The following is a 13,661-nucleotide window of genomic DNA, read 5'->3' on the forward strand; positions in this document are numbered from 1 at the left end:
TTAGCCCATAAAGAGGTGGCTAAAAGAAGAGCACAAGAGAGAAAGCAGAAGAGGAGGAAAGAGTGCCATAGAGTATGAGAAAAGCAAGCTGGCCTCCAACTATAATATCTTCCATCCTCCAACTGGTCCCTTCTCTCTTCTTAACTATGCATACTTACAGAAATCCCAACAAGAGATGAACTCAAGTATCTCATTATTATACATGTGTATGTTACAACATTAAAATTCTTCCAACACTGCTAGAGAAGATAATGAACATTTTGAATATGAGGAAAAAATTAGTCTCATCAAAGGTCACATACTTAATAAATAGTTAAGAGACTATTGGACTCTGGGCCTCTAGATTTCAAGTTTAATGTTCTATCCCTATACCACAATTTACCAATCTATAATGTATCTCCTTTAATAGGCAGCATCAAGGACTAGAAAAGCCTGGGTTGGATGAACACAAGAGAGTGGGTTAGCACTTAAAAATTTGTAAATTTTGCCTAACCAGTGGTGGTGCAGTAGATAGAGTATCGACCTGGGACAGTGAAGATCCAGATTTGAAACAATGAGTTAACCAGTTTGAGCATGGGTTTGCCAGCTTGAGCGTGGGCTCACCAACATGATCCCATGGTTGCTGGCTTGAGCCCAAGGTCACTGTTTGCCTTGAGCCTCCTGGGTCAAGGCACATATGAGAAGCAATTAATGAACAACTAAAGTGACACAACTACGAGTTGATGCTTCTCATCTCCCTTCTTATCTCTTCCTTCTCAGGAAGAAGGGAGGGGAGGGGAGGGGAGGAAGGGGGAAAGATGCGGGGAAGAAGGGGGGAAGAAGAGGGGGGGGAGGGAGGAAGGGAGGAAGGGAGGAAGGAAGGAAGGAAAATTTCAAAGTAAGCGCTTAGCAAAGATACCAGCCTCTTTCTTTAAGAGTATGGAGGCTGGAATGCTTTTACTAGAATATAAAACCAAGAACAAATAATTTTAACATTATCTTAAAGCCACTATTTAGCATATAGTGGTTAATTCCATAATCTAATCAAAGTTGCCTGGAAAATTGTGTTAAGACACATACAATTTAAAAAATTCTCCCTGGCCAGTTGGCTCAGTGGTAGAGTGTCGGCCTGGTGTGCAGGAGTCCCGGGTTTGATTCCCGGCCAGGGCACACAGGAGAAGCGCCCATCTGCTTCTCCACCCCTCCCCCCTCCTTCCCCCCTCTCTCTCTCTCTTCCCCTCCCGCAGCCAAGGCTCCATTGGAGCAAAGTTGGCTTGGGCACTGAGGATGGCTCCGTGGCCTCTGCCTCAGGCGCTAGAAACGGCCCTGGTTGCAACAGAGCAACGCCCCAGATGGGCATGCTGGGTGGATCCCAGTCAGGCGCATGCGGGAGTCTGTCTGACTGCCTCCCCGTTTCCAACTTCAGAAAAATACATACACACACACACAAAATTCTACTGACAAGGACTAAACTCTTATGGTGCCTAAATGTATATTCCAACTACCTTTGCCGAATCTGTTACTTTGGATAAGTCACTAGCCCACTCTCCTTAGTTTCTTCATGTAGAAACTACTGCAATTATAAATTCCCAGTGTTTAGCTTACAGGGAAATTGTAAAGAACAATGTGCCTGAAATAGACTTCAAGAAGCTTTTAAATCCTCAGGATAAAATTATTTTAAAAATAAAACATTCAAAATATTGAAAAGCAACTAATAGAATTTTAAGAGGCACTCAGGTAAGTTCACTAGGAAAAGAAAAAACATACTATCAACATAGTTTGTATTTACTAATAAATTATGACTTTTTCTAAGAAATATTTAGATAAGCTACACCTTGTCGTCTTGAAGATACCTAGTAAGACAATCAAATCTTAATCCTATCCTAACGATATTTATCTAGCAAAGTAAAACGTTCATATTCAAGACATCTTTCTTAAAGAAAAAATACACTCACAAAACCACACAAAAATATACTTTTTCAAAACAGGTTAAAAAATGCTTTACATACAGATGTTTGGAGGCACGTGAGACCATGTAGTCAAATAACTGGAAAACATTTTTAATCCCACCCACTACTAAGTCATTAATCTAACAGTTAAAATAAGACTCTCCAGGGAGCGGATTTCCCATTTCATCACTTAAGGTCATGGCCTGCTTCCTACCTCTTCTTTTTTACCACTTGTCACTAGAATGGAAGGCAGAAAGGAAGGCAGCTCGTGTAATTGGCCCAATTCCAGGCTGGGAGCAAATCTGATGATAAATTAAGTGAAGTGAAAGCTGGCGGGATAAACTGCTCAAGTTCACTGCTCTCGTGAAGCTGTTATACAAAAGTTATTTGAAAATCACATTGAGTCTAAAGCTAACCTGCATTCTGTCCTTGATATTTCCTTTGATATATTTTTTCCAATTTTAGGAACTCTGAAATAAAATGATCACATTCTGTACCCAACTTTAGTTCACATGGTTTCATTAGTCCCACTATTACAACATAGAAACACATTTTAAAAGCTTTAAGATAAGAACCTTTGGGGGCTGCTATCCTTCAAAACGAGGAAGAGAAATATAGAACAAACAACTGACTGCTGATGTAGACCATCTATCAGGTTAAACTAAAACTCAGAGAACAAAGTGCCCCTAACGAATAAACAGGGGAGGGGATGCATAAATTTGAAGAAATGCTATCTCCTGTTCCTCTGCCTCCACTGAACAATTTAGTAAGAAGCCACGAAAGGGCTCGTGAGAATCTCTGAAGTGACTGTTAGCTGGCCTGGATTTTCACAAGGCAGTAAGATTAGACAGATGATATACCAGAGCAGAGCCTACTTGTAAAAATTCTTGAGTGCATGTGCTTTGGGTGGGTCCAAGGTACTCCTGTGGCAGAGTTGTTTACAATCCTGTTCTTCAACACTGGCAGACTCTACCAAGTAAAACGCTTTCACACCTTAAGATAGCTACTTTAATAAAGCTGAGCCTGAGATGGCGAGCACTAGCAGAAATATGGCTGTGTGGATTTTCCTGACATAAAAACCATGTTAAAAATATCTTACAGCAGGCACCAGGAGACTTGTAAAAGTATGTTCACAGCAGCTCTATTCAAAACAAGGTCCATTAACAGTGGAATGGACAAATAAATAGTACTTTTCTCATACCTAGAATACTCTACAGACTTGTGCTGTCCAATAAAGTAGTCAGTCACTAGCCACATGTGGCTATTGAGAACTTGCAATGTGGCTCTAGTATGATTTGAGATGTGCTGTAAGAACGGGACACCAGATGTGTGTAAAACGGGACACCAGATTTCAAAGACTTAATATGAAAAAGAGTAAAGTATATCAATATTTATAAATATATTGAACCAATACTTTGGGTATATAGAAATAAATGAAACCCGTATTAAAATTAATTTTCCTTTTTTATTTTAAATGAGGCTACTAGAGCAGTTTAAATGATAAATGTGGCTCTTACTACTGTTGAGTAGTCTACTGGATAGTGCTGAGAGTGGTCTATTTACGTCTGCCTGGGTATTGGTTTGTTTTGTTAATCTGCACATTTATATTTTATGCACTTTTTTGTGTGTTATATCTCACAATTTAAAACGTTTTTCAGAAATGATCTCCATCTGCTTACCTCAAACATCTATATTTGCTGTCTCAAGTAATGACTTTGAAGAAAACCTAAAACAACAGGGTTGAGTAAGTGACTGGCCCTGTATCTCAAATCAATGGCACTAAAGAAATTTTCGGCTCCTAAGCTGCTTAGTCAAGTCTGTCACATTCTTCAACATATTTTTAAAAATATGTCTAAATGTTTTTAAAGCACAGAAACCTATAATTTCACAATATTAATTATCCTGTACTAACGTACTATATTAAATAGGTTTCTGAAAAGTTTGACATATATTCTCATGAGTCAACATATTTGCAATGCACAAAATAGTTGATAAATGTTTACAAATAAATGAGATAACATGCTCAATGACAAAGATTTAAAAGAAAACCTTCTAATAATCCTAATCTCTCTCTAAACAAGTTGTAATATTTTTCTACAAATAATTTATTTTCTTAATTTGAGGCATCCTGCCACAAACTTCCTGCCTTAAAAAATAGTTTTCAAGAAAACAGAACAAAAATTCTGAATATACAAGTCAGTTTACTGATAACAGCTGACATGAGTGAATTAAATAACTAAATAAGTGTTTCTCCACAACTAATATCTAGTATTTAATTAAACTTTACCAAACAACTTTAAGAACAAGCTATGACAAATGAGAAACTTTTCTAAGTATGAAAGGTGTGGTAGCTAGCAGAACACATGAAACACTTCAAAAGAAATGTTCATAAGGCAAAATAAAACTTAAAATTCTCTCAGCTACCTAAGAGCAATGCTGATGACATAAATCATATTTAATTCACTTTTATGAAGAGCTGAACTTATAAATAAAAAGAATCCGAAGAAATCTATAGAACAAATATCTATACTCACCATGAACTTGGTTAATTTCTGAATTCTGGGATAGAATTTCATCTGCTAATTTTTGAGCAGTTGGCAAAACTTCTGTGTGGTGCACTGTGATCAAATACTGTACAAACTTTTGTAGTTGGTCTCTGTTCATTTGAAAGAGAGTCTCTGAAATAGGAAGATGCAATTTGACCTGATCTGGCTTGCGGATGCGGTATAAAGACAGTGCCACAACATGGGCACAATAAAATATGTCCTTGTTTCCACAGCTGCAGGTCACTGAGGTAATCTTGCAACGATCAAAGCTGATGGCCACGTTGCAAACAGTTTCTGGCTCCGACTGAACTGCAGGTTCTGTCACTGTGCCGCTCAGATGAAAACCTAAACAACAGAAAGGGAAGGCAGCGTTTACTTCTGCATTCAGATGCTACGAAATCTCGAATTCTCTGAAATGTGCAGTACTTGACAGCAGCAAGAAAAAACATAACAGCTGTTATTTTCAAGTAAAAACAGGCCGCTCAAACCCCACCCCACACCCATTCCCACATCTTACATGTAAAAAAATACCGTATTTTTCGCTCCATAAGATGCACCTGACCATAAGACACACTTAGGGTTTTAAGGAGGAAAATAAGAAAAAAAATATTCTGAACCAAATGGTGTGTTAAAATATTTAATAAAACACCATATTTTTTGCTCCATAAGATGCATGGGCATTTTCCCCTCCACTTTTTTTTGGGGGGGGGTGCGTCTTATTGAGCGAAAAATATGGTAAATGAGATTCAACAGACATAAAGTATGTTACACGACCATATGAAAACACTTACTGCATATACCACCACCATTTGTATAGGAAATTAATAAGCCTTCATTACTCTACACCAGGGGTCTCAAACTCAACTCAGCATGTGGGCCGCAGAGCAAGATCACAGCCATTCGGTGGGCCGCACTAGGTCTACAAAAGACAACTGTTACGCAACACTTTTCTCACTGCAGTTGAAAACAAAAAAAAATCAGTACAACAAGCACAATCGTACATGCAGTTTACTCAGTATCACAAAACGACCAGAAACTGTAGTTCGCATCACAACTGCTGTTAACTAAGCTAATATCTAGCTAGGATGCTAGAGAAATGAAAAATACAAGTAGGCCCCTAGGCTTACTTAATTTTATCCAAAATATTTTGAACTTCATGGATTAGTCTGCGGGCCGCACAAAATTGTTCGGCGGGCCGCGAGTTTGAGACCCCTGCTCCACACTGAATCAGTAGTATACCTGATAAAAATCCCCAGATCAGTGGTTTTCTTCCTTTTTTTAAAGTACCACAGGCCAGCTCAGCTTTCTTCTCAGCAAACTCCTCCCTTTCTTCCATCTTTATTCCAGGTAGCCACTAGTCTCCTTCAACCGTTACTAAGGAGGCTCCCTTTCATAAACACTGACCAGAAAAGAAGTTTTAATTAATAATCCTTTCTGTAGCATGCAGAGCATCTTTCCGACACAGCCATGTGTATGAGTAATGGCTGCTGATGGAACTACAAAGCCCACCAAAACTCACATATACCACATCTGAGTAGGGAGCAATCACTATTTTCCTTCATATTATACAGAGTTACAGCTGATACAGATGTAAGTTGTTACATACACACATAAGCGCATGCTCGCGCGCGCGCACACACACACACAGGTACACAAAATCACCAAGTGCCAAGGGATCTTGGAGGCCTTATATTGTAGTTTAAGAACCACACAGGAATCCTCCACAATCTCCCTGACCAATGACCATGTTGGCACTACTAATAATGGTCCAGAGATGAGACATTCACCCCACACAGGCAAAAATTCTCCTTTGGGAAGTCCTAGTACAACCAAATGAAAACTGCCCTCCACTGACACTGTCACCAGTCAGTCCTGGCCTGTTTGGCTAAGGGACAGATTCTCCTCCCACCTCTTCCCTCAATGTGTTTGGAAGGTTACTCTGAACTCTTTTTGGCATACCCATTCAGTCCCATCTTCCCTCCCTGAATGCCACATTCAGAGGTCAGGAACAAACCGAAAGGAGATCCCTTTGGGAACCTCCAGGACACATCACCCAAGGACTTCAAATGTGAAGCTACAAAATATAGCCTGTGGCTCCCCCTCAGCCTTCCACCATATACCACCTGGGTAAAATTCATCGAGCCGGCCCCTATCTCCTCAGATTCCCCTTCATTCCCAAAGGATCTTCACAATGTGGAGACACAGGGAAGCTGCAGAGATGTGAGGAGAACAATGGCCAGATGACACCAAGAGTTCAAATGTGGGGCATCTGCACTCCACTATGTCTTCTTCAAGGGAGGATAAAATCTTTCAGTGTAATATACTTTGATCTTGATAACTCATATTCAGCAACAATTAGTAGAAAAAGTGCTACAGTAATTTTTACCAAATTAATCCATTTTAAAAGTATTTCCTAAAACCAAGTTATATTATTGCTTCCCAACAAACTATTCTGAGCATTGCAGAATGACAGACAACCTTTGGTTTTCTCCCCGAGTTTCAGAATGTGCATTCCAGTCTCCTTTATCTTTTAGTCAAGACGTTTTTTGGAAAACCACAATTAAAAAAAAGACACATAGTAAAAGTAATCATATTTAAAATATTGTTAAATGTATTTTCCCTTGAGAAAAAAAGTCACTAATAAGTAAATACCCACTATTTCAAAATTAAAGAATAAGGGCAGTCTTGCCTTATTATATACCAGATGCACTGTAAGGCTACAATAACAAAACCCATGAGGCAGGCAGTGGATCCTAAGAAAGAAAACAAAGTTCCCAAGGATGTGCGGTACATTTAGTGCAAGGAACTCGTTTCCCACTTGTCACATATATATGTGTACAAAGAAACCAGTTATTACTATAGGACAATAGTTATCATAAACTGCCCATTTGTAAAAATGATCACTCCCAGGTTAAGATTATCATGTCTCTTCTTGACTCCCAAGTCATTATCTCTGTCTTTGTCTCTCCATCAAAGTGGTATTAGAGAACTTCTCCAATCACACACAGGCAAAGCCAAGATAACTGAGGATCCAAGAGTTAAGACTAGTTAGTCTTTAAATAGTCATTAAAGCTATAACTTAACAGGTACTTCTAGAGACTGATTTAACTATCAAAGAGGCCCCCAGGAAAACTAATAAAGCCCTCAAAAAGTTTTGCAAAAATAACTTCTTCATTTATGTGATCTGTACAAGTCAGAAGGAAGTATACTGAATCCTGATATCACATACAATTTATTATCCTATTTCATATTAAACATTAACTACTCTCAAAGTTTTTTAAAAAGCAAACTATAAAATATTATGACTGCCAAACAATTTATGGAATGTGAGGACACAAACATATATATATCTTACAGAGTAACACTTCATTAATTTGATATCAAAGATTAAGGAGTTCTATGAATATTCATTTTCCAAGTAATTCTAGATGATCTTTCATGTACCCAAATTCCTTTAAGAATTCCAACCTTTTTTTGGGAAATATTTCTGTGTTGTCAGTTCTACCCTGTTGCCCCATTCAGCTGACAGTGCAGGGTGTTACCAAGAGAGTGGGGCAGCGCTTCCCAGAACAGACAACTGCAGGTGGCAGTACTCTGTATGTGGGCCTTTTTGTTACTTTTCTCCATTATCAGCTATCATGACTCCTATCCTATACTGCTAGCCTTTTTCATAGAAAAATTTTTGCCCCTATGTCAGCTGTACCTCTACTGTGGCTAGCTTTGTGGCAGGGATTTAATACTTAGAGGCCTATTTGTTTTTTTGGGGGAAGGAAGGGCATCCCCCTTACTTTTAGGTTGGGATGGTTGATGTTGCTAGAGGTGAGAACCTTTACTTTAAATAAGGGGAAAATAACATACACACAGGTAAAGGACAGCTAGTATATTACCTTCTAAGACTATGCAATACTGAATCAATAAATAGAAATCCCATTAAGCCTTACTTTAGGATGGTACAGTTGTGTATTTTGGCTTCTCCAAATTGAGAAACCTTCTTTGAAATTCCACCAATTTACTCTCTTTGGGTTCTAAATCATACCAGAGTATGCACAGAAGCAAGAATCTCTTCTGCCTGGCCAGTAGTGGTGCAGTGGATAGAGCATCAACCTGGAATGCTGAAGTTGCTGGTTCGAAACCCTAGGCTTGCCCAGTGAAGGCATATACAACCAGCAACAAGCAAGTAATGAACCACTAAAGTGAAGCAACTTTATTTTTTGCTTCTCCCCAACACTGTCTTCCTCTCTGTAAAATCAATAAATAAAATCTTAAAAATCTTCCTCCGTCAGCAATTGTTAGCGGGCTGGAAGACGTCTTTCCCCCACGCACTCCTCTACAACCACCCAGTCTTATCTCTTAGGTGCAGGGTGATCTGAAACATGTCCTGAGCATGGATTTTGCCTTTCTGGAGTTCTGACAAACTCAGATAACCAGCTGTTTTAGGCAAAATCTCTTCTGGGATAGTTAACTGTTCTGTAGGACAGAACTAAGGACACAAAAAGAACCAATTTCTACTTTATGATAAAACATGGATAATTAACTGTTTTCAAAGAACTAAACTGAAAAAATGAACTAAACCTTTTCTTATACATGTATTTCTTAGATTTACAAAATATAATCTGTCAAATATAGTTAATCCCATGACAGTAAACCTCACTGGGCAACTGTTTTATCATCATGTCACTACAGAGCCCAATAAAACGTTAACAGTCACATCATCAAAATGCAGGATCTGAAGGAAAACCAAGCAGAGACCAAGGCACTGTACTGTACAGGCCTTGGTAACACAGATTCCAACTCCATTCGCTGCTGTCCCTTAAATGCTGAGTGCTCTGGACATGCTAGTTAACATCTCCAAGTCTTGCTCTATCTGTGCACAGAATGTGGCTAGAAATACCTCCTAGGGTTGTTTTGGGATTAAAATGAAATAACATATGTAAAGCACCTGGCACATAGTAAAAGTGCTCATTAAATTTTATTTCCCTTCCCTTCTCTTCCCAGCTGGAGAAGCAAGGGAGGGGTTCTGAATATATTCCCTTCATCCATAACACTTTATTTTTCTATGCTACTGGAATTGGGGGCAGGGAGATTCTCATTCATGAGGTAGCTTGAAAACTAAGCGTGACCACTGAGAATGTTTGAGGTGAGTAGGGTGACACTAGAAGGATAATTGTCGTTTGAAGACAAAAACCAAAAACTTCAGTCAGTTACACCTTTGCTCGATTCAGCTTTCGTTCCCCGTTTTCCTATTAAGTTCTGCCAACACACAAATAGTTAATTTTGTTAAAGTGTTACTTTCCCACGCAGATAAACCAGAAAATATAAAAATGATTTTTTTTTTTTTTAGTAACCGTATATTATTTCTAAAGTGTTATACTATAATGATTCTCAAAGTGTGGTCCAGGGACACCAAGAATTCTCTGAGACCCTTTAAGGGTGTCCACCAGATCAAACTTTATTTTATACCTAGATATTACTGACCTTTTAAACTCTCTCTCATGATTGTCCTTTTAGTAAGCAAAAGGACTATGGGGTCCCCAGTAATTAAGAGTGAGATCAGAAAGAGGAAGAACTGCTACTCATAATGCACTGCTAAGAAAGGGAAGAAATAACTCCTCGCCAATCATCTTTGAAATGACGTTATCTGCACTCGAACCTTACAGGTCAGTAGTTAATAAGACTCGGCAGAGAAACACTGAAGGACCAGGTTTCTCACACATGAGCACATATTCAAATCATATATATTAACTTTACATTCATGAGGGTTAATTAAGGTTTCTGGAGAGCATTCACTGATATTCTAAAGTAAGTTTTCCTTGAAAGTTGATTTTCTGATCTAAGGTTAGGTTTTAGTTGCCTTTTAAAAGAGATCCACATCAGACTGGAAAGACAACTTTAAAAATACATAGTTCCTAAAGGTTGGTCATTTTGTGCATATGTGTATATGTGCTAGGTTAACTGAAGAAAGGTTACAAACTCAACGCATTAGAAATTTTTTAAGCTAAAATAAACTGGTAGACATAAAATACACACTAAAAACTACTGCTTTCAGGGCACATTCTTGTCAGAAAAAATATTCACCGTGTGCATGAACCACTCAAGTAGCATATTCTTTGTTGAAAAGAATTTAACAGAAGCACTGGTGTAGTACCTACACAAATACATCTTTTACCCCTTTCCTAAATAAAAAGAACCCCCGGGGAAATTAAAGGCAGAAACCAAGGCAATGTAATGTTATGGCTGAAAGGGTGGTAAGGGTTGTGAGAGGTTTCTTGTATTTTTTTCAAGCTAAGTCTAAAAAATGCAAAAGTGTTAACATTTAACACTCTCATAACAAAGTACACTCATTGGTTAACACTGGCTAAATAAATGTACAATAACTAATACCTGATTGTGTGACCCTGGTGACATAGATGAGTTAATAATAAGTGCCGCCTAAAACCTCGCCTAAAACCTAACTGTTACCTTTTCTAACTCAAAACTATAGCATACAAAATCCAACTCACCATAATGCAATCATCAATTTAAAAAACAAAATGTTTTAATTAAAACTGTGCTAATTTCCAGATCAGCAGTACTGACACAATAAGAACCCAAGATGGAGGCAATAAACTCAACTCAAAAGCCAACTTGCCTAAAATATGATATTTCTTCTCAACTACATAATTTTCTCAAAGGGAAATCCTAAATTAAAGAAACTGCATCCTGTGAGCTAGTTAATTAAATCTCCTAGCCCTAATTTCTAATACTAAGCTTAAACGGCTTATAGAAAGACATTAGGAGATTTTGCTGGCAATCACTAACTGAAGTAGCTTCTGTCTTTCAGAAAATTATTTTTTAAAGGAAAAGCTTTATTTTTAAGTCTACCTTAAAAAATGCCTGTTTGGGAGAGAATCACTCTTACACTTCATTAATATTTGAGAGAAAGACAATGGCAAATTAATGCAAAGACCAGACTGTAAACCACAGCACGCCATATAAACAACATAAAAATTTATGGACCATGCACCGGATGGGCCCAGTCAAGAGTTCCCAGCGGCATTCTGCTCAGTATCGGTTTTGTTCTCGTTAATGTAGATTCTTGCAGCATTTCATAAAAGGACCCGTATGATCAGAGTTACTGTCAGATATGAATGGGATTAGTTATTTAAAATTATTTCCAAAAAATGATACATCCACTAATTTAGCTACTTGCAGTGGGCACCGTGAAGAAGCACCAGTATAAGGGGGATATGCTACATTTTGTTTCTAATCATATCACTCCATTTCATCCCAAATTCTGAAGTACTAAGGGTTCCCCACCACCACCAATGCCATCAATTTTCCAGAACTGAGGGAAACCACCATTGCCCAGTCTCAGATTCTGGATGGGTAGACAGGGAGGTAATAAACAAGTTAGGTAGAATTTGAGTTACTTTAACAACTATATAGCCACAAGGTTCTTAAGAATTTAAATTATTTGCCCCAATCTTTTACATTTCACTCTACTCCACTTTATCTGATGCCAACATTTTCTAATGCAAGCAAAAAGGCTCCAGCCTTCTGCCATCCTTAAAAAGCCTGACAACCCAGGCTCCCTCGCCATCTTAACAGTCCCCAGAGCTGTCCCCTTCAGCTCACTGCTCCCTCTTATTACCTTCCCTGACTTGGCCTTTAACTTGGGTCCTTAACTTCCTTGAAGTGCCGGTTAAGTTTATTAGAGCCCTATGGTGCACGAACACCAACTCTTAACACCTCCACACACCTTCTAAATGGGAGAGGGGACAGAAAATCCTTTTCCTAGCTTACTTCCTGTTGTTGCTTATAGCAAAACAACCTTCAGAAGTGCTTGGCCGTTTGCTTTTAGGAATGGAAGGAGACACATGTGCTCAGATTGGGGCTCCCACAGTCAAATTCTGCCACCCACACCCTGGAGCTCCACAGCCTGACCCTTCAACCTCAACAGGCGCCCCACATTTTGGCCATAACCTATTCCTAATGTCTTACCTCATTCCCAAATTCTAATAGACTTAATCCTGCAAAGTACACCATCACTCTCTGCTTTTTACAGGCGTTCTCAGATAGGTGGTAGAACACAGTTTGGATTAAGCAGGCCTCTGAAGCACTGGTAGGAACATGAGTTTTCTAAAATCCAAATGATAAACTTGTACAAATACATCTTTCCACACCAACACATAAATGATTTAAAAGGCTGATAGAAATGAACAGATACAGACACTTGAGTATAAACATTTCTAAGAAAGATGGAGCCCTGGCCGGTTGGCACAGCGGTAGAGCGTCGGCCTGGCGTGCGGGAGACCCGGGTTTGATTCCCGGCCAGGGCACATAGGAGAAGCGCCCATTTGCTTCTCCACCCCCCTCCCCTCCTTTCTCTCTGTCTCTCTCTTCCCCTTCCACAGCCAAGGCTCCAATGGAGCAAAGATGGCCCGGGCGGGCGCTGGGGATGGCTCCTTGGCCTCTGCCCCAGGCGCCAGAGTGGCTCTGGTGGTGGCAGAACGACACCCTGGAGGGGCAGAGCGGCGCCCCTTGGTGGGCAGAGCGGCGCCCCTGGTGGGCGTGCCGGGTGGATCCCAGTCGGGTGCATGCGGGAGTCTGTCTGACTGTCTCTCCCCATTTCCAGCTTCAGAAAAATACACACACACACACACACACACACACACATACACACACACAAAAGATGGACATAGGGCACCATCTTTTATCTCTGTAACCCTTGGAATGCTAGGCCAGCCCTTGAAACTATGTCAAATGAAGGAATTCATGGGTTCTTCCAAGCAATACCACCCTAAACTATGTAAACCACAAGTAACTAAATGCTTTGGCTCCAAGCCCAAGATATTTTATACTTAACTAAAGACTATTTCTAAGAGTCCACTCCTCTTTCATGAGTTAAGCTGGAAACAGAGGTCTGTGACATCACAGGAGATAGCAGAGACCTGTGACACCATGGTCACAGAGGACTGTCCTGAAGAAAACACTCAAGAAGCATTTGTTAGTTGACAGAACATACAAAACCTTTTAAATAACCCTTGATGTGTGTATGTGGAACATGAAGACTGGAGCTTCTCAAACTGCAGTGTGCACCAGAACCACCTGGAGAGACTGTTACAACACAGACTGCTGGGCCCTGTGCCATCATCCCAGGTAATACTGTGCTGCTGGTCCACTGACCTAGATGATTCAAGTTACGGCT

The 13,661-nt window shown here is 39.5% G+C and overlaps 1 protein-coding gene across 2 annotated transcripts in view; it reads right to left on the reverse strand.

The window, feature by feature from the left end:
• Nucleotides 1–13,661, reverse strand: part of ZSWIM6 (zinc finger SWIM-type containing 6) — a 190,210-nt gene that overhangs the window by 65,921 nt on the left and 110,628 nt on the right. The window contains exon 2 of one of the 2 annotated variants that reach the window (XM_066242637.1): nucleotides 4,463–4,819. The exons of the other annotated variant lie outside the window; for it this stretch is intronic. Within the exon in view, the coding sequence (XP_066098734.1) occupies nucleotides 4,463–4,819 (357 nt within the window). The remainder of the gene's footprint in view (nucleotides 1–4,462; nucleotides 4,820–13,661) is intronic. 2 annotated transcript variants of the gene reach the window in all.

Source organism: Saccopteryx bilineata, chromosome 1, assembly GCF_036850765.1.
Source record: "Saccopteryx bilineata isolate mSacBil1 chromosome 1, mSacBil1_pri_phased_curated, whole genome shotgun sequence".
Lineage (NCBI taxonomy): Eukaryota > Metazoa > Chordata > Mammalia > Chiroptera > Emballonuridae > Saccopteryx > Saccopteryx bilineata.